Raw genomic sequence first — 22,596 nt, 5'->3', positions numbered from 1 at the left:
TTGTCGTTTTTATATGGCCATTGCTTTGGCTTTTGGTCTATAATGTTGGTTGTGCTGGTGCTTTTCCTCATCACCGGCCTGCATTCCTTTTGTTTATGGGTCCTCATTTTTGCATGGTTTTTTGCTATATCATTATCCTGCTGCTTGGTGGTTTATGCTATTTTCTTATTTTACTGATTATGGCTGGTCTCCACTAGCCACAACTTAAACTCCTGTAATATAATAGTACCACAAATGGGATTTTTGAGATTAATCAAGACGTATATGGGCCCTTCTTCCCTCCAAATGTATAATCTGTATATTTTTAATATATTCTTTTGTCTTGTAGCTTCCAAGATAGGAGGTGTTCTTGATTTCTGTACCTATTCCCTGGACATAATTCATGGTACTGCACCATTCCATTCCCACCCACCTCAAATTCTGCCTCCTGTCCCCTCAAACAAAACCATTGGACTTCTAAACTTAAATTTGGGTGGTCACCTTGTCCCCCATTGAAGAAATCGCCTTACGGTCTTGCCGACCTCTCTCTCTCTCTCTCTCTCACGCACACACGCGCACACAAACATCAAGAGAACCCTTGAGCTTCAGGATGTACCATAGCAAACTGTTGTAATTGAAGCTCTCTAATGCCTCCCGTGGCATGTCTAAACTAGAGCTGTGTCTATACAAAATTTTTTGTACACCCCTTATGATGTAGAAAATCTAACGTAAAATATACGGTCTCATTCGACGAGTCACATAATTATTATTTTTCAATATATATTTAATTTCTATAATTTTACTATTTTTTTAAAAAAATTTAAATGATAAAAAAAAAAATTTTTCTGAAAAAATTATGACATCCTATGTCGATATTATGACATCCTGCGTTAAAATTATAACCTCCAGCACAGAATGTCATAATTTTAGTAAAGATATTTTTATCATTAAAAAATTTATATAAATTTTTTTAATAACAAAAATATACTTCTCTCTTTATGATATCCTGTGAAAAATTATGACATCTATGTAGGAAGTCATAATTTCAACGCATGACGTCATAATATCGACACAAGATGTCATAATTTTTTCAGAAAGAAAGATACATTTTCATCATTCAAAATTTTAAATAAAAAAATAGAACTGTAAACATTAAATGCATGTTGAAAAGTGATGGCTACGTGGCCCAATCAGATGAGATGGTGTGCTCCACATCAAATTTTTTACACTGCGGGCGGTGTACAAAGAATTTCTCTTGTACCTATTATGAGTTGGGCTAGTTTTGTTGCAAAACTGAACAAAATTCCACACTTTGCAGATGGCAATTATAGTCTTCAAATTTAATGTTCGCCATTAGAATATATGATTTGCTCTTGATTTGCATAAAAGAGAAGTTTGTATTTTGATATGGAAAAGTTATGGTGGCAAATAAAAACTTGATCAAAAAGATTGGTGAATTGCCCGTGAGGGATTCTAATCACTCCAGGTCATATTAATGCTATGGAGAAATTCTTTGTGCACCGCAGGGAGTGTAGAAAATCCGATATGGAGCGCACCATCTTATCTGATTGGTTTAGACAGCCGCTATTTTTCAACACGTATTTAATGCTTGTAGTTTTATTTTTTTATTTAAAATTTTGAATGACGACCTGCTCTTTAAAAAAAATTATGACATCTTATATCCATATTATGACATCCTGCGTGTAGGAAGTCATAATTTAATATAAGATGTCGTAATATGTCACAAGATGTCATAATTTTTTTAAAAAAGTAGAAGCATTTTCATCATTCAAAATTTTCAAATCAAAAAATGAAACTGGATGCATTAAATGCACATTAAAAAGTGATTGGACAAAAATATTCCTCCTATATTATGACATCCTGAACCATATTATAACATCTTATGTACAGAAAGTCATAATTTGATACAAAATATCATAATATATCACAGGATGTCATAATTTTTTTCAAAAAATATGGATATTTTTCATCATTCAAAATTTTAAATAAAAAAATAGAACTGCAGGCATTAAATGCACATTGGAAAGTAGTTGAACAAAAATATTCCTCCCATATTATGACATCCTAGGACTAAATTATGACATTTTGTATATGAAAAGTTATAATTTAACCATAGGATATCATAACATGCTATAGGATGTCATAATTTTTTCAAAGAGGAGTGTTTTTATCATTCAAAATTTCAAATGAAAAAATGAGACTATAGGCATCAAATGCGTATTGAAAAGTAAAACTACAAGCATTAAATATATGTTGAAAAGTGATAGTTATGTGGACCAATCGAGTAAAGTGGTGCACTCCACGTTGGATTTTTTACACTGCCCGCGGTGCACAAAGAATTTCCCTAATGCTATGCCATTGCAAAAAAAGAGAGAGTGTACAAAGGGTACGATTATAACTAATGCTTTTATTATTTTTTTTTATTTTTATTGTTATGGTTAAAGGCTCATGGCTCGGCACATGAGATATTATACACTCTAACTTATAGACCTCATAGTTTTGTTCTTTAAAAAAGGCCTCACGTGAAAAGTATGGTCCCTTTCTATATAATACAAATTTTTTTTTACTCACAACTAATATGAGAATAATGATGTCCTCTCTTCTATACTACAACATAGCTCCCGATCAAGAAGAAGTCTATATAGGGATGGAAGGTGTCCTCTTCTTTATTTTTACTACAGTCTCCTAATTAAAGAGTCTCTGTACGTGTAATATCTGATCCATGGGCCTTAAGCCCAGCCCAGAAGCCCAACGAAAAAAAAAATTGAGAATCTTCTCCGACGAGGCTGCTCGGATTAGGAGTTCTAGGACCTCTGGAGGTCCTAGGGCACTCTATAAATTGGCCTTTCCCCTCCCTAAGATCTTCCACCGGCCTTTCTCGTTCTTCTTCTCCTCGATTTTTTTTCGATTGAAGCCACAGCCTCTTTTTATCGTACTTGTCTTGATTTCTCATCGGAGAGATCACTGGAGCTCAAGGTAAGCACGATTCCTCTTCCTCTCTTCTCTTCCTTTCTTTTCGTACCTATGAGCACGATTGCCAATGACTGGTGTCGCCTGATTTTATCGGAGAAGAAGTCTCCTGTTCCGCCCCTCTCTTTTCTTCGATTTTCTGATGTTGGCGGTCACCACCGACCGCCGGCCTTGGTCCCTCTGAGCCTCGGATGGGTCGCCCTCTTGCCATCGGCCATCGTCGTGCCGACTATGGCCTTGACCGGTCGGTCAAAAAGAGGAGGGACCGTTCGGTCTCCTGTTTTGCCAAAGAAGATCACGGGAAGAAGGAAGAAAAAGAAAAGAAAAGAAAAAGAAAAAGAAAAAAGAAAAAAAAAAGAGAGACTCTCTCTCTTCTCTCTCTGTCTTCGATCTAAACCATTGCTTTCTCTCTCTAGAATTAGATTTTTTTCTCTACTTTCTCTCTCTAAAATTTTTCTCTTCCTTTCTTTCTAAGAAGACCTATGGATCTCGTAGGAGGTCATCTTTTTCACCCCTAGAGACCTATGATCTCGAATCGATTTAGAGTCCAAGGGAGGATTTATTAGACTGATCATTAAGTCAGTCGTCTTCTTTTATTATGGAATAAAATTTAATCATGATTTAATATTTTTAATAAGGTTATCTGACTCATTTAAAGAAAATTAAAAAGTCTAAAGCGATCGAGGTAAGTGGATCTTATGCTCCTTATTTATTTTTAAATTTTTATGATTTTCATGCATATGATCTTTTATTAATAAAATCATATTTTTTATAAAATAAGTATCAGCATATGTGGTATGAAAAAATATATTTTATTATGAGCATTGATTTCATGAATATGTCTTATGAAAATAGCATGATTATGAAGCATGAATTTTATTATTTTTTTCATCTATGTATACGTATGGTTTAAGAAAAAGATATAAAGATTTCAAAAGCTCTCAGATAGCTATGAACAAATCTCTTCGAGAAGGTCGACATCCGGAGCTAGCATTCACACGAAATATAGCCCCGCCAATGGATATGAAGTTGGCATACGAAATAAGAACTCTATTGATTAAGAAATATGGCCATGTCACGAATATAATAGTGACTTTAGCACGAATGTCTGTAAGAAATATTTTGAAACATGATACGAATACATGATAAAAATGATTTATAATTCATGATTGTGAAATATACATAATTTATATATGCATGATGAGCTTATAACTTATTTTATTATATGCTTTATGAAATATTTATTTTTATAATATCTATTACTTACTAAATGCTGCATTATCATAGAAAACTTATGCTTGATCCGATAAGGAAGTGCAAGTTCTACTTACTGGGCTAGTGTAGCTCATAATCTTTTTATTTTTTTTTCTTATACAGAGAAATAATGTTAGGACCGGTGAAAAAAATTCAGGCTTGAAAATCTGCGAAGCAAGTTTAAAAATTTTGTAGTAAAAATTTTGTTTATTTTTATGGATTTGTAGCTATTATAAATTTTGAAACTTAGATTGATATTTACTTTTGGATTTAGATGTTCTGGATCAGTTTTGGTTTAATTAATCATTTAAATTAAATATTATTATTATTTTTATTTATGATGTATCTGTTATTATATTTAAAGAAGATGAATGTTGGCTTCGTGTTATCACGGGTTGAATCCCTTGATAGCATGGCCGTGTTATGTCCCAGATTTAGGACGTGACAGTACGAATGGAAGATGTTTTCGTTAGGAGGAGCTCCATAATTATAGGGATAGTCCCCTATCTAGCGCACCACTATTGCAGTCAATGGCTCATAGCTCCATATGAGAGGTATTGTCCACTTTGGCTCATAGGCCTCATAGTTTTGCTCTTCAAAAGATATCTCATATAAAAAGAATGGCTCTTTTCTATATAAACTAGAGTCTTCCTAGACTCACAACTAATATGGGACTAATAATGTCCTTCTTTCTATATCACAATATTTATATACCCGTGAATATGTGCATACTTGCAAAACCACATTGTACAAGTGTTTGTAGTGCACTTTGCTATTGTACACACCAATAATCTATCTGAATGGATGTAAGTAGTGTATTATTTATTTATATGTGCATCCATGAATATGCAAAGAAATGTGGTAGTTTTGATGGTTAGCCACGTGCATGCATTGTGATTGAAAGCAGCAATTATAGCAATAATACATCAGGAACTTATATAGATTCCACAATTTTTCTTATGATGTTTGAAAGCTGGGATTATGGTGAGCATTTGCTGACTTGAGTTCGATATTACATTAATCTTTATGAAGAGTACCATATGTTTTCAGTTCTTGGCTTCTATTTGTGCTTCTACCATGAAGATCATTTTGATATGTTAAAAATAGAAATATGGGAATGCAATATCTTATTCACATCACAACATGTCATAGAGTATTAAGCAATATGATCGCATGAGTTGATTAGAATGTATATGATATGACATCCCAACATGATCCTATAATTGTTGGAAGTATATGAGATATGCCCACCCCATAACTATATATTATAAGATTCCATGATTAATGGGACATATATGGTAGGCACAAGGTTGATGAGAATAAATGATATGTAATCCCACGTATATTTACATAATTGGTGGGATTTGCTTATAAATATGGCATCTAGTTAGTCATGATTTTTTCTATACTCCCCCTTAAGTTGGACCATGGATATTATTGCAGCCAAGGGCGTATGGCTTAGTACGTGAGATATTGTCCGCTCTGACCTATAACTAAGAGTGAAAGTATTATAGATATTATCTGTTCGGATCCATTTTCATATCCAAATCAATCAAGATATGGACAAAAATTTGAGAATCTGACTAATGTCCGTATCTATTTCCACATTCATAAAAAAATGGATATGAATATGAATAGATAACTATCCGATCCATATACGAATATCTGAATCTACATATAATTTTATATAGCACTTGTTAATTTTTAAAAAAAATATACAATCATATAGACATGTTATTAACTTAATGTATCATCTATTTAGTAATATCTTTGATTCTGCCATCATAAAGTTTAATTATCTAAGTAATATCCATAATTATATTAATATTTTCAGTATCTGAATGGTATCCATATCCATTTAAAATAAATATGAATATGAATTTTTATATCTGAATAATATCCATATCCATATTTGTATTCGTCAGACTAAACAAATATAGATATGGACATATTGGTAAATGATTTGTATCTGATCCGATTTCAGCCATACCTACAGCTTGCAGCCTAGGAGCTGTATAGGCCGTTTTAGGTCTCACAATTTTATCCTTCAAAAAGTGCTTCACGTGAGAAGGATGATCTCCTTCTATATGAGCTAGAGTCTCTCTTGACTCACACTCATAATCAATGTGAAACTAATGATGCCCACCATTCTACACTATAATATAATCCTGCAGTTAAGGAAGAATCTGTATACTCCCACAGACCGTGTCTGTGTACTCTCATAGACTGATGTACAGGTGGGAGGACCTCCATAGTTCGTAGAGGTTCGAACCCTCCTAACACCACCATTGTAGCCAAGGCCTTATGGTTCAACACGTGAAGTATTATCCGCTCTGACCTATGATCTGCAGATCGAGGACTGTATGAGCCATTTTGGCCCTCACAATTTTGTCCTTCAAAAAACACCTCACTTGGGAAGGATGGTTCCCTCCTATATAAGTCAAAGTCCTCTTTGACTCACAACCAATGTGAAACTAATGATATCCTTCCTTCTACACCACAACAAATTTTAAAATGCGCAACTTGCCCTTTAAAATTTGAAATTGAGCTATACCCAAAAATTTTGTGAAGATACCGTATAGTTAATAAGAGTGAAAAAATGTAGAATATATTAATCTATCATATAATTTGTCACAAATGATATGACAGTCTGCCCCTATGTATTTCATGTATTCATGAAACACTGGTTTTGCAATCAATTGATCCCAAAAGCTTGAGATAATAGATAAAGGGTCAATATAGTTGGTATATTAGGCTTGATACCCTCCCTCACGTGCAGCTTAGACCACGTATGAGGTGTAACTGAGTCAGAAATGATTAAGAACAAAATAATAAATAGACCAGGGATAATTAAATAAATTATTAAACTGGAGGGATTTGAACTCAAGACCTCTAGCAAACTTGAACTTTAATATCAAGTAAATATGAGAATGTAATATGTTATTCACGTCACCTATTTCTACCTGCATGTCACCAGTTCTTTTTCTTCTCCAACTAGTCATGAGTTTAGTTGTTCAAGGTACTGGTAAAAGGGCTAAAGCAATCGCATTTGAGGCCCCAAGGTAATAAGTAGCAACCCATAAATTCAAGGACAAGATTTCTAAATTATTTTTCTAATTACAACTATTGGGAGTTGGATCCTCTGTCATTCTTAACTTTTCTAAGTTCTTTCTTGTGGTTTCCATCCATGTTATGTTCTATTTGGCAGTCCCGTCAGCTGTGACGGCTACTAATGATTTGTTTTGCATTTTTGGGAAGTGGAGCCCAGTGGAGCTACCATCATTTTGCTCGAAATTAAGAAAAGAAGGGGCAAGAAAAAATTTGGTCCTTTACTTCCCCTCCCCTCCCCTGTCCCCAAACCTACCAGACTCCTAAGTTCGTTATCACCTATGCTTCTCTTAGGGGTTATTTAGAGACCTATAGCTCTTCTCTTAAGTTACAAGTATAGGCCAAACCACTTGTTTGGATCCTAGCAGCTCAAATTGTATATAAATTGAGTTGCTCATTGGACTGCAACTTATGGCTATGGTGCAGCAGGTCAACTTGCAGTTGACCGTATGCTGGGCTGCAGCCAAGAGTAAGTATATTAATTTAAAAAATTCTCACTTTATCATGTCCCAGATTAAAATGTGACTTGGCCATGCTACCATGGGGTATTGTCCACAACAGAAAGCCTGTATAAAAATTTCTCATAAAGTATAATAATAAGAGTGGTCGAAAGTTTTTTTGTTTGTTAATTGACGAAGAAAGTGTGGGTAAATTGAGCATCTAAATACAGAGCTTAAAATTCAAATTACATAATCCACAATTTCATAGTCATAAACTAGCTTTATTATTAACTTGCAACTAAGCTTTGAAGCTTATTATTGACTTCCACTTAGCTTATCCCTCTCCGCTCACAGTAGCCTTATTTATCTGAAAAGAGTAAAGAAAAAGTGAGCTTTGTATCTTAATGAGTAACCATGCACCATCTTACTAGATCAAGCATAAGTACTGCATGATTTAATGCATCATTTAGAAAATAACTTTTATTATAAAATAAAATATTTCACAATAATATAACAAATCATGTTGTGACAATCCAATCATGCATGAACGAATTATGTAGGTTCATAAAAATGAATTTAAGTATAATTTAAATCAATCGCAGTCATCAAATATTTGCCATTTAGCCATATTATTTTTTCAAACAATGTTCACAGATGTTTTAGGCTATGGTTAATATAATCTATGATAAGTCATTTTCGTAATCAATAAGATATCATGATTTATAATTGTTACCAACTTTAACCTATTGGTAGAGAGCCAAGTTTGATAGATGCTAGCTCCAACTTGTCAATTGACCCTTATTTCTAAGGACAGCATAGCTATCTGAGAGCTTACAAAATATTTCATATTTTTTTTACAAAAATGCCTATATAAATAGGTTGAAAAAATGCTAAATGGCATCATAAAAGTCTAAAATGTCAATCAGGCCAAATATATCCTTATCATAGTAACATGCAATTTAGAGATCATAATTCCTACGTAAAATCATTCACAATGACGCACAATACTTTTGATATATAAAACATGAATCATTCATAGTCAATTGCTTGATCCTGAATTTTAGAAAAATACAAAGATAAGCATATCAAATATAATCCATTTCTTCATACTTAATATATTTTAAAGTTGATCAGAAAATCAAAATCAGTAAATTTTATGTCAGAGGTGATGAAGGATGCCGCAGGCACCACCAAGAGGCCCTTCAAGATGACCCATACTTAGGCTATCGAGAGAAGACGAGACTGCTCTTCTCCAGCGGGTAAGGGGCTCGAGACTTACTATCTCAACCCTCACCCAAAGCCTGACCACATCCAACTGTAACCTTCCTCCGCTAATCCACTTGGTCCCCCTCCGCTTGGAGGTCCACGATGATGTTCCTTGGCCACTTCTCGCTTGTGGAGGCTCTCCCCTTGTGCTCCCCCCCATTCGCCTACGACCAAGGACTCAACGCTCGGCTCGTGATGGCCAAGAAGCCCAAGGTGGTACTTCTGAGGAAGAAAGAGGCTCGCTCCTTTGTCAGAGAGGATAAAGCTTGGTCTATGAGGTTGGTTATGGTAGACATAGAAGAAGAGGAGTGCAGGCCTAGAGAAAAGAAGCTTGCCCGAGTACTGTGGAAAAGGACAGCATGACAAGCATCCGAAAAATTCCGTTTGCGTACCATAAAGTCTAATATTTGGCTCAGTGGCTTAAGCTTGATGAATGGTGGAGAGAATGATAACACGTCTCCAAGTTTTCCTATTTCTATCTTCCTCTCCCTGCGTCTCATGCTCGGCTTATAATACGATTTACTTATTCAAAATCGTGGGCTGCAACCACCTCATGGCGGATGAATATGATCGACCTATGCAAATCTATGCCCATTATGTTAAGAATGATTGACTAATTTGCTATTATTATGACCGGTAAGCATGATCAGTCTATTCAAATTATGTCCACTATTATGGTTGCTAAGTATGATCGGCCTATCAAAGATTATAGCCATTATCATGATTGATAAATATGATTAACACATTGGAACTAATGGCCCATGCCAGCCAATAGCATACTTAGCTGACTTTAAATTTGCATCCAGTATCATTATTAATATGCATGGTCAGTGAGTTATATCAACCCTCAATGCGTATGCGTAGATCTGTTTGTTTTTCAGGAAATAGCTATGTACCGGAGAAATCCTTGAATTTTCTTATATCAACACAAGCTGAACATAAACTGATTGCAAAATTGCTAAAAAGCCACCGCACAAAGAAGTCTGGCACATGGTAACATAACGCTTTTGACCCTATATTCACCAAACAGGAAGGACTAGCATTGAAAAAGTATTATTCAGCAAAATAATGCTTATGAACTGCAATATATATTAGTATAAATATGAACATTCATTTCCCAGATATTTCTTGGCCCCTCCAACTCCATATAATGATAATGTGAGTTTGTGACCCAACAAGATTCAATTTTCTGATTTATACACTGCCAAAATAAATGTTATTGTTTGGCTCTATAGATTCCGTCTGGTAGGCCTAATGCCCATTTTGACTTTTCGTTGATTCCAGTCCAGGTCTTCAATATGAAGCTTAGCCTCCAAAATTCTAAATCCGAATTGGTAGGCCAGCTTAAATCTTATTGTACATCGGCTTCTTGTCTCAACGGAGGATGCAAATTATCAGAATCAACATTCAAGGCCAAAATCTGAATGTAAATTAGCATAGTCCTGGTTATGCATTTTCAAACATTACTCTTTTACTATGTGCGACTTACCTTCCATCATGTGGTAATACTGAAGACTTCTGGTCTATGGTACATGCAAGATCACAGTGGAAACTCTTTCTGAAGAACATCGAGGTTTCGTGAATCACAAGCTTCAAACATGTCATTCCGAGATACACAACTGTACAAATGGAAACGGCATATTATCACTTGCTTTTGGGAATGTTTTCCTCTAAAGAAAAACTTCTGTTTGTTTCAATGAGTTGCTTCATTTTCCAATTTGAATGCATATATGCAAGAAAAAAAACGTATCAGCAGCATACCTGAGAGAAATCCTTAAATATTGCCATACATTGTCTGCTTTAGGATTCATTGAAAGTGCTCTCACATAGTATCGTAAGGACTCTTCATACAGACCCTGAACGAAGAACAAAGAAAAGCAGAGGGGGGAAGTGTTAGGTAAACCAAGCTATAAACAGAAACAGTTGGCTCATACAAGTAAAAACAATTGCGTGTACTACAATATTGTTTGCTTCCAGACCTCTATCTCTTAAAACAGTTTATAATTCCTTTACTATTTAGTTTGTTGTTGATGTTTGGGTTTTATTCGATTACTTTTAGGGGGCTGTTCTGTTGCAAGTTTTTTTAAATGTTGTTCCGATGAAAACAGGATTCACAAAAATAGGATTTGATTGTGATAGCCCACAAAATCATTTAGGTTGTTTTCCTTTTCTGGGGGCAGAATAAGAATAGACTTTATAATCATTTATAAAGAATACTTTTAAGAATCTGATATGAAAGTAGATGAAAACTAGTACTCACTAAGAACATAGGAGTACAATTGTTGTATGCAAGCCCAAGATAGCTTACATACGGCTGTAGACTAAAGAAATCTTACATTCATGAGTCCAAGTGTTTGATTTTTTTACAATCAACGTTATAATGAATATTCTTTGGCACACAAATTCTCAAAAATTTGTAAATTTGGCAAGAGAGATACTGCAATTTATAGAGGTTGAGAAATCACTATGTACTGATTATTGAGGGGTGAAGGGGGTTTGGGCTCAGACTTGTTGGGAATATAATGGTGTTGAATGAAGTAAGAGCAAAAGAAGAAAGATGTGCATGCTTGCGGTGGGGGCAATGGCTTAGCAGAGTGAAGAGAGGTTTTTTCTCCTGATTTAGGAACCTTGTAGCTTCAAAATCTCTTGATTGTAGGGAATAGGGATAACTAAAACCACCTTGCAGGTGGACTTTGTTATCTCAAGAATTGAGGAATTATGAGTGCTCAGTAATGCCCTCAAACCCATTAAATACTTTTTTTCCTTTATTTCTCAGCAATAGGTAAAACTTCTGATGGTTAGTTAACCACAGATGATAAATACATGCATCCATACAGCCCCTAAAGGAAAAGTGGAAAAGAACAATGGGAATAATCCAGCTTGCTTCCATGATTCACCTATTTCGCAGAAAGGAACAAACACAGGAAGGCAAATAGGAAGACATCAAGGCAAAACAGAAATTATTAGTCATTAGATGTTGCACAGACTCGATCTGACTCGGTCAGTCTGTTGGTCACAGATTAATCGAAGATAGGGGTCCTTAAACAAGGGTGGGGCCCCAAGTCCCTCCAGACGGTCATTCCAGTCTGCATTAATATATCCTAGCAAAGACAAACTAGAATCGATACATCATGACCTTGGTTACGAGAAGCGAGTTGATACAGGTTCAAGGAAACACATATCTTAAAAAAAATTATAAGAAGCAATTGGAAAGCAGGTGTAGGGGCAAGTTTCCAAGGAGATTCAGAACCAAGTGCACCACCCTAAATGGAAGATTCCTACCACTAAGATACTGACACTTTGGGACGGCCTTGTGTCCCAATAATTCACTGCAATGCAATTTTTCCATGCCTTTTTATTCCTTGTTTTTAATGGTTATATGAAGGCTTTCTTGTTATTTTATTTAAATTCATGAGTCATGACCTTTCTCCATGACATAATTGATAAATGGTGAATCATTTAAAATCATTATCCAAGTTTTTCAATCCATTGGTACAAACACCTGCACCGTCACCTTAAACCCAAGCAATGACTCAAAAACCATGCCATAAACCCAAATCTTGACAAACTAGTCCTAAAAACATCTAAATAATTGAAAAAACTAAAAAGGGCATCCTCGTGAATCAACAGGATGCCAACTCAAGTGTCAGGCTGAGAGTATCCTGATAATGTCCCAACTCAGCCCTAGATTAGCCCTGGGACCAGGATTAAACACCTGGATGCAGGCATGGATCATTACCTTACTAGAAACATCAATGCCATAAGCTACATGAGAGTGTTACCGTGAACAACTACCAAAAGTCCCAATTGTGCCTCTCAAGTTCCTATACCATGAAACAGCACATAGGAAAACTAAAGTAGGCAAGTTTGTCTTCCTCATGGTAATGTCTTATACATTCACCTCGAGTCTTCCCACTATTTCCAATTAAAAAAGGTAATATATCCCGGTCATTCTCCTCCTCATTTTCAAGGAACATAGATAAGAAAGCATAACAACATAAACAGGTCAGTGATTACAATTGGCAAAGGTTATCTTGACCGAGAATTAAAGAGAAATCTCCAATGAGATAGGGAAAGGCAAGAAGCAATCCCTGCTAATTGCTTGAGTAAACAGAAGGAAACAGTACAAACAAAAAAACCAGCTTTTTAACCATATTCATATTTACTAAACAGTGTCTAGCAATGAATCACAAAACCATCACTTTTTCACAAGCTAAATGCAGAAAATAAACTGTTAAAATTAATTTCCATATGGCAAGGTTTGTATCAGGTTGAAAGGATACAAACCTGATTCGCATAGCTGATACCCATATTTGCCCATGCACGAACATAATTGGGCTTCAAGTCTAGGGCCTGGGAAGAGAAAGGTAGAACAAGGAGAACAAGTAAGAAAACTACAGTGGCAAAAAGTTGACAATGCACTAGATTAAGCAGCAGGAAACTATACCAAACTCTCCCTGTTACAAAAAGATTCCCTATTCATTTGAAGAACGCAACACGCAAACCCATTAAAGTGTGGAAAATGCATTCCCCAAATACAATGATGTGTCATTCCACCAACTATAAGAAAACTACTTAGGAGTTACAACTCTTGTAACAGAGCTGCAACCAAAGAAGAAATTGATGGATACAACTCTGTGAAGGAGACATGAAGCTTGCATGGATGCATACCAGTTGCAGATTTTACAATGTTAGAATTTGGACAAGTAATATGGCCTGCCTGACATCGCATAGGGCACATAAAAATGTGATGTGTCAACTAATAGGCTCAAGGAATCAAATCAATGAAGACATAATGCCCTCTTTTTTCTCTTTTAAAGAAGGTAAGGACCTGTTGAGGAAATAGTCTGAAAAGTTGCAATGCAAAAGATAATAAATCTACCTGTTGGTATGCCAATATTGCATCTGCACTTTGAATGCTATTGGCTTGAGTTGCACCAAGTTTGTTCCAGAGAGAGTAATCACGTGGTTTGAGTTTTAATGCTGTCTGAAAAGATTTTATGGCTTTGTCATATTCCCTTGACAGGTTGTATAACACGCCAAGTACTATATGGACATCCGCATCCTCAGGTGACATCTCAGCAGCTTCATTGAACAACCTCGCTACCTAACATAAAATATAGTTTTTTTTAGCAACAACATTAGATGCAATCTCCATTATATCAGTTAGTTTTTTTTAATGTGTTGATAAAGCAGGTTGATGGACCCAACCAACTTCCTTCCATTGCTGTCTTGCAGTAATCAGAAACCAACATCAACCTTTATTTTTCCAAAACCACACAAATCAAGAAATAGAAGGGATGGTTATTTACATCATTAGACTGTTGACGATGTATTTGTCAAGGATAAGCCCTAAAACTAGAAGGCTGGGTACACTGAAATCCAAAATATTGTGCATGAGGGTTGAAAATAACAGATAAAAACTGGAGCTTTTCTCGTCTCTCATCTTAATGTACAAAGAATGGTGACAAGAACTTGAAAGTGATTGTCTGGAGCACTTACATCAGCATAATATAGGGAATCGGCTTGCTCTGGGGGAGTAAGCACCCCATACTTTGGATGATTTTGAAGCCATTTGTAAAGATACTTCAACGCCTCTGCTTGCTCTAATTCTGTAAATGTCATGGGAAAGAAAAGTAACTCAGACCAGAAATTGGTGATGATCTTAAGTCTCCATATGAGATTATTGGAAATGTAATTAAGTAAAACTTAGAGAAAAGTGGAGAGAAAAATCGAGCATAAGTGTTAACAATGAAAAGAACACGAATCAGAGCATGGTCAGTTCAAACAAAAGATAATAATCGGTGAGGGAGAAAAAAATGGTGAATGCAATTTCTTAAAGTTTTATCAGCTAAAGCAAGTATTTATTTTGGATGTAAAGTGTCGCCAAAAAGTGGACATAAGAAAAGTGATTAACGCTTTTGGTAGTCATCAGTCTGCAACAAAGAATAAAGGTAATCACAAACAACAGTTCTTCTAACAAAACAGTGAAGGCAAAATACAAGTCCATTACTTATTTTCAATAAAAATATGAATGATTCCTCATCAACTAAAACATGCATGTCAATTATTTGCACAAAGCAAGTGTTGGTAATTTAGAATTAAAAAGCTAGTAAAAGAACTCAGGGAGACATGCCCCAAAATTATTATTTGTTTGTAATAGGATTTATGGGTTTAGAACACTTAAAAGCAAGAAGAATTAGCAGTCTAACATAAACTACCTGACACACAACAATGACACAAAAGTAGTTAAAGATCATGGCACATAGTAATTTCATGAAGAGTTATACTTACCATTTGTATGACTAACTCCAAGAGCAAGAAGCACTTCAAGGTTTGTTGGATCTACTTCCTGGGCACGCATCATGGATGCAATAGCCTGAAATGCAAACAATTAATTTACCATAAACTGACATAAACAGAAACCAAAAAGCCACATCTAGAATGAAGTGACATATATGCAGTATATGACAGGGTTTTAATCTTTTCATATCTATCAATCTCCACTTCTGTCCAGTAAGATATAACAGAGAACAAATTTTCCTTGGTTAAAGCTGTAAGACACCAAAAGAAACCATTCAATAACCAAATTCTCCAATAAGACTGCTACCTCAGAATCTTCTGACACAAGCAAACATCTAATGAACAATTTTTAATAATTAAAGATCTATTTGACAGGTCTAATACACAAACACAGACCAAAATTCAAAAGTATGATGGCATAATTGCATCTTATGATTTCATCAATGAGAAATTATGTGAAGTTAATACAGACCGACATCCCATCTTCATAAGTGCTTCTACTTGACATTATACAAAACATGGCCATATTAACAAGCCTTCTTCATCAGTCTAGAGCCAGCCTCATCCAACCTATAATAATATTTAACAGGATGCAAAGCATAGCTTCACTTTTTTCTGAGATGACCAATTCTGATGTCCAAAAGTGGTTCATGGACCAAGCATCGCAACATGTTGCTACTGGAATGCGACCATGTAATTTGCAAAAGCAGGATCATTGAAATACACAGATAATTATTTTAGAACATGAAGCACAAAATTTGATAAAGGTACATTTATAATATGCCAAGATGTTCAAACTTCAAACATTCCTTTATATGCACATTAGTTGCATGCACATGAGAACAACATTGGCCATTGCAATTGTACATATAGGAATATTTGTCCATTCACTGGATTTCAGTTGTATTGTTACAAATTTGCAACCTAACCAACTTCTACACTCATGTTTCATGATATCAAATCTCATATGTAGCTCAGTCCTTTGTGTGACCTTCAAAGGCAATTTGTGGGATATCAACTTATTGTGATTGCTCATTGTTCATCCAAACTAGTGGACTTTAGTTGCATGATACAATTTCCCCAAAATTGCTGCATTCCTTTTGGTGAGACAATTTCTGTAGTGGACCAATTTGTTAACATACCACCAAGCCATTTTTTATTAACATAATGACACCAAGCTGTTATTGCAGCTGATGCTACTGAATCCAATTCTTTATTTTTATAGCAAGAACTAAGATGTTTTTCCCCTACTTGCTGCATCAAAAACTAGATATCAGGCTTCTTATATATATATATATATATATATATATATATATATATATATATATATATATATATATATATATATATATATATATATATATAAAGCAGTTCTAGTGAGATTTGTAACATGAATACCTCTATGCTTTGCAAAGTTTTAAGGGGCAAATAACAATGTCAAAAACAAGACAGGAATTTTGTACAATGACACCACAAGAACTTCAAAAAGGCAATGTAGCACAGCTTGGTAAGGCATTTGATTTGGGTACAAATCGCATGGTTCAAATGCTGTTATCCTACATATTACTTCTCTTATGGGCAGTAACAAGGGATTAATTTAAGATTGATTGAAGTTGAATATTGGCTCTTCCAAGGGCCAGTTACACAACTAGACTCTGTCATCAACTATACATGACCTGTCAGTAATATTGCTTGCTATGATTGCCAGGAGGATTTTTTTTTCTAAAAAGTCAGTCAGCTGCTTTAAAATTAGCTTAGAGTTGCATAGAAATCCTAGGCATAGGGTTTTTTTCAATTACCTACAGGTTCAAGCATTTTAAAGTTGGTAAGTTCCACCTAATGAATGGTAACTGCAAGCAAATCCCAACTTGTCCTTCTTTATTGGTCACGTCCTCTAGCTAACCCTTCTAGAGGTGCAGGAGATTACAAGAGAAAATCAAATCAAACATACAGCATATAATTATATATAATATATATGGGGCGGGGGTGGGGAGGTGGGGGGGGGGGTGAAAGAGAGAGATCTTATGTGGCAGAGGCACTAAGGCATAGGAATGCACATCTTAACAAAAGAGATGAAAAAGTTATCCTATGATCCTATTAAGAGCCTCTGAAGAACTCCATGTCCATTTAACATGATAAGATGATAAAGAAGATGAAAATAAGATATAACCAATTCTCAACATGGAAGAGATGGATTAAGGATCCTTCTAAGAAGGGAGACGAAAGAGACAGATGAGAGAAAGTTCGAAACAGAAGGTAAGATAAAGAACAAAACTAGGATTACAGCTGAGAAGGTAAAGAAGAAAGAAATGAGGCCAGGAAGATGAGAAAGGAAATGACACACACACACCCTCACATGCACACACACACACACACACAGAGAGGAGAATGATTCATATGGCTTAATCCTTTTCTATCCCTCTTTCTCACCATGACTTCTCATGAATTCATAACCTTATTTCAAATGTCATTTTACTGATCAATTGCCTTATTCCTTTCGGACTGATCTTGACAACCAAGTGCAAATTATATTCACTCTTCATACTGCATTACACGATGACTTTCGAAAACTCATGACTGTTTAATATCATCAATCTAAGAGTGTGACATGACATTTATCATGCATGCTGTCACCCACCCAAGATGTGATTTTCTACCTTTCACTACATGAGCACCACCACTGGATACAAGCAGGGAATGTAATAGCCCAACAGATAAAAAACTAAGACTTGCAATAGATAGTAACTAGTCGACCCAAATGATGCCTCATCCTTAAGTTCGCCTCTTCTATCTTTTTTGACATATTTGTCAATGGTTGATTATTGCTGCAGTTCTAATGTCAAGGTTTTGGGTTGAAACCTGCACAAGGGGAAAAGCAAGTAAAAAAGAAAAAAACTGGCAACTCGGAGAGAACAAGAGGGGGATTTGCAAGTCAATTCAACTCAAGATGGCTTTACAATGGTTAGCCGCCCAATTTTCAAGCATGGATACCCTTAAACCTGGACCCTGAAATAGGAACAAGATTTAACAATGGAAAAGATGGAAAAGAATCTCCTTGGTATATGTTTTAAATTATATCAAATGGTTCTGATGCTGGATTCTTCATCACACATTTAATACCCAAATGTGGTTATAGTGGATATGTCAGCCTTATGTCAGCAAGTCTCCACTATCTGTTTGCCAACTGCACTAGTCAACCAACCATCAAAGGGTGTCCAAATCAGCCAACAGCATGGTATCATGGCATTCTACGTCAGAGCTTTTAGCACGCTCCAGGTCAGGTGCATATCAACTAAATATCATAATACATGCATCACATTTCCTTCTACTATTTTAATTTTATTGCACTTTAAGCCACATAGAATTGCTATAAAGTCTCTCTTTTCTTCTTGTCCCTCCATCTACACCCACTTCCACACCTCCTTCAACACATTTTTTCTAGTTTTAATTGGATTTCATAACCTTTTCCCTTTTATTTAACTCATATATACCTTTTTGACTAAATGCTGCTTAGCAAATACCCCTTTCTTCTTCTTCTTGCTTCTATGTTCATCTCTTTCTTGCCCCAAGGAAGATTTCTTTTTAAATAATATGTGAGTTTTCATGCTTCTAAAAACTTTCATGGAAAACATGGTACTTCACCTCCTTTGCACTTCATGGCTTCTATTTCAATTATCCCTATCTGATGTACATCGCCTTTCTGCATTAAATTGTGCTTTGATGGCCCTTCACAGCCCATTCTTGACCATATGGCTGCAAACACCCAACAAAATGATTCCTTAAACTACCTTCCATTCATAGATGTTCCATGTTCCACACTTTGGGACTTGGGTGGAGGATCACTATTGATACTCATCTTGCTGCATGAGCTATTCTAAAGGCACTTTGAACCAAGCCTACCTCACATGTTAACTCTTAAGTTACTTATGACATATCTGATACCATCTCTAGCTTAATGTTCATGCAAAAGCAAGTGGCATTATGTTAACCAGTACAAATTCACCAATCCAGGGACCTTGGTACAAGTTTGTTCATCCTCAAGTAACCAACCTCCATACAAGTCAAATATCGACAACTCAGTAGTTGTTACTATGACCTAATATTCCTAAATCAAAGACATAACTGCCTTTTAAGATTATTTTGAATAGCATCTGCTCCCGTGATGAATTAGGAATAATTTTGTAGTTTGATTATTCTTTCTTACCACTAATTAATCGAACATCAACCATCCAACTATTACATCATTTGAGCTTTGTGACCATCACTAATCCCTTTGTAAAACTAGAAAAGATAAGAGTGAGTAATATCAAAACAAGAGGCTTATGGAAGACAGTGATAAAGAACTCAGTTCAGATGGTATAAGCCTGTCCAGAGGATGCTCCAATTGGTAAAGGAGCTCAAATATGAGTCTAATACTTGAAAAATGGAAGATTTAAGATAGCATGGATGGAAGCTATAAAAAGAATTTGGAAAAGTTTGCAATAACACCAAATTCTAGACAAGTAAGGTTTTACATAAAGATTCATGAAGCAAATCTTTATATTTCAAACCACACTTATGTAATGGTTATGCTTATGGGACCCAAATTTGTCTCCCATGAATTTGCACTAGTTTGACACCATGGCAATTTGTGTAATTCTGCATCTTTGTTCCCATATATGTAAACTAGTATGATTTTCCTGTAGCCTAAATTTGAAGATCTTACTCAACAAATCCCTCTGTGTGGATTCCAAAAATTTTCAAACTTTAATTGATATCATATCCGGCCTTCAGGTCGTAACTCTACACATCAGTGCTCAAGTCACCATCCTTTCTATCAGCCTTTCTGGTAGAATTTCTATTAGTCAACCCTATGCATTGTGATCTGACTCTACCTTCATGCTCCAAGTGCATTATTATCATTCAACAGCAGTTACAACATCTTTTCCTTCATGAACTAAGTGTCTTTCACAAACACTTCCATCTATGTGCATATAATGCATAAAATATTATCTTACCCGCTTTATATGTGACTTATACGTAATCAAGTGCCAAATATTTGTCCTATTAATTAGCAATTTAGCATTTAATTACTGCTAACATTTCATACCAGGCACTGGAGAACTTCATTCTACAACAATAAGTTATGAGAACATGAGTTAAGACAATACTGTTTGCACTACCCTTTTTACCCAATTCACTTAATAAAATCTATCACTTTTTTCTTGCAAGTAAAAGTTTCCTTCTTGGAATCTATCATCTCTCTCTCAGTTATAACAGGACATTTTCAGAGGGATAACAACTCCTATCAATACCATCATGAAGAAGAATTTCAATATTAGCTTACAAAAGAGACTTATAGGACAAACAGAACAGAATATACATGGGAGCTTAGATAAAGGAGTGGATGTCATTTGCACAAGGCTGGCCAACAGGGCACATACCTTGCCATGCCATCCCATGCCAATATGTGTCATGTCATGCCAAAACAATAAACAAATAAATAAATAATAGACTTACAAACTCTTTTAGCCAGGTGCCAAGGCATGTCAAGCATCAACCTATGCCAAAGTAGCATTACTCGATTAATGCGGGCATCACTCTATATTGAGTAGCTCGCTTTATATTAGTTGTTGCTGCAAGACTCTAGAAAGGTGCTGATGTGACTAGAGCTGGACGTTATCCAGGATCCGAGGCACCGAAGGGGGCCCTTAGGTAAGCAACAAGCTCAACTAAGGAGGAGAACAAGGAGAAGAATACTCCGCTCCACACCCTCTCTCTCTTTTCTCCACTGTTCTCAAGCTCCGACTATCTTAGGCATCGGAGGGTCCTCCACCGGAACACCTCCAGCGAGTGTAAACTTTCCTTGCAGGTTTTCTTCGGAGCCCTGGATCCCGGACAACGTCCAGCTCCAGCCATATCAGCACCTTTCCGAAGTCTTGCAGCAACATTAGCAACCAACATAATCTAGATTGTGAGTACTTCCCAGCATAATATGTGCCGAATGGCACAAACTGGCATAAATTGAAACTTGAAACCAAGGATTACCGAACCATCCAAACTAGACAGTTCATCCATACCAAACCAAACCAACACCAAATAGGAATGGCCTCCCAATTCCTCGACAAGTTCTTCCATAGTCTCGATCTATCCCTATCTCACTCAAAGTGCTCTCTCTCTCTCTCTCTCTCTCGATGCCAGCCACCACCAACAAGATAAGTCCCCCCTTCTCTCTCTTTCTCGCTCATTCACTCTCCCTCTCTCCTCGGTGGGTTCTCTCAATCATGCCCTTGCTCACTCAAAGAGCTCTCCCTCTTTCAATGCTGACCGAGCCATTCTCCCCTCTCCCCAACCCTCTCTCGTAGCAATCGTCACCTTCAACTCCTCTCTCTCTCTCCCCCTCTCCATGGGCCTCTCTCTCTGTATACGTCTCCCTCTCCCCAATTCAGTATGCATCAAATCGGCACAAAATGGACTCGTACCGTACCAAACTAATCGCCAACTGATATGATCCTCGATACCATCCAACAAACGTTGCTTGAAACCATATAAAAGGATAATATGTTCAAAGGTTGAATGGGAAAAAAATCCCAAAAGAGGATATGGAAACAAAACTAACCAAATAGCATAATAAAAGAATCAATTCACTAGTTTTAGAAAACCCCAATAGATGATAAATAGTCATGCTTTATTTCATAAAAAATTGCTACAATTGGGAGATCTGCCTGCTATTATTACCAATGCCTAATGCAAGTTTGGGGATGCTTGCAGAATCTCATAACACCACAGTGTTACTTAAAAAAGAAAAAAGAAAAACTGATCATAAATTCATGAATTTTTGCAATCATAAACCAACAGAAAGCAGGACAATGACTTTTTAAAGGTTGGGGATCATTTACCTGTTGATCATCATCATTTTCTGCATGTGTTATTCCCAGCAACCTCCAACCTTCAGCATTGTCAGGATTCTTTAAAACTTCAGCCTCTAAAGCGAGAACAGCTTCACTTAAAAGTCCCTTGCGAAAGAGCTCTTGCCCTTCCTTCAAAGGATTGGGATGACCAACATATGGGTTCATATCAGAAAAGACATAAACCCCTCTTGATGTACTGGACTGTTGCTTGGATGCTAGTAGTTGTTCATCAAGGTACCTATTAGTAGAAGACTGAAAGGTTAATGTAATGAAAGAAATTTTTAGAAAGTTTATCCAAATCAATCAGGAAAGTATGCTATAATAGAAGATTGACAAAATGCATTCTCCTAACTGTTCAAGAGTTT

The 22,596-nt window shown here is 35.9% G+C and overlaps 1 protein-coding gene across 6 annotated transcripts in view; it reads right to left on the bottom strand.

Moving 5' to 3' along the window:
* Positions 1-7,921: 7,921 nt before the first annotated feature.
* Positions 7,922-22,596, bottom strand: part of LOC105038988 (peroxisome biogenesis protein 5) — a 29,338-nt gene continuing 14,663 nt past the window's right edge. The window contains exons 9-16 of one of the 6 annotated variants that reach the window (XR_012133992.1): positions 22,220-22,469; positions 15,333-15,417; positions 14,541-14,650; positions 13,921-14,145; positions 13,326-13,391; positions 10,800-10,894; positions 10,528-10,657; positions 7,922-8,139 (exon numbers count right to left, since the gene is read on the bottom strand). Coding sequence is in view for 1 of the 6 variants with exons in the window: in XM_010914941.3 (XP_010913243.1) it covers positions 10,579-10,657; positions 10,800-10,894; positions 13,326-13,391; positions 13,921-14,145; positions 14,541-14,650; positions 15,333-15,417; positions 22,220-22,469 (910 nt within the window). In the remaining 5 variants the exon portion in view is untranslated. Of the gene's footprint in view, positions 8,140-10,075; positions 10,658-10,799; positions 10,895-13,325; positions 13,392-13,920; positions 14,146-14,540; positions 14,651-15,332; positions 15,418-22,219; positions 22,470-22,596 lie in introns of those variants that run through there. The other 5 variants (XR_012133990.1, XR_012133989.1, XR_012133991.1 and 2 more) reach the window with 5 other exon arrangements.

Source organism: Elaeis guineensis, chromosome 1 (genome assembly GCF_000442705.2).
Source record: "Elaeis guineensis isolate ETL-2024a chromosome 1, EG11, whole genome shotgun sequence".
Lineage (NCBI taxonomy): Eukaryota > Viridiplantae > Streptophyta > Magnoliopsida > Arecales > Arecaceae > Elaeis > Elaeis guineensis.
The sequence above is the reverse complement of the archived record's forward strand: the minus strand, read 5'-3'. Positions and strand labels throughout refer to the sequence as shown.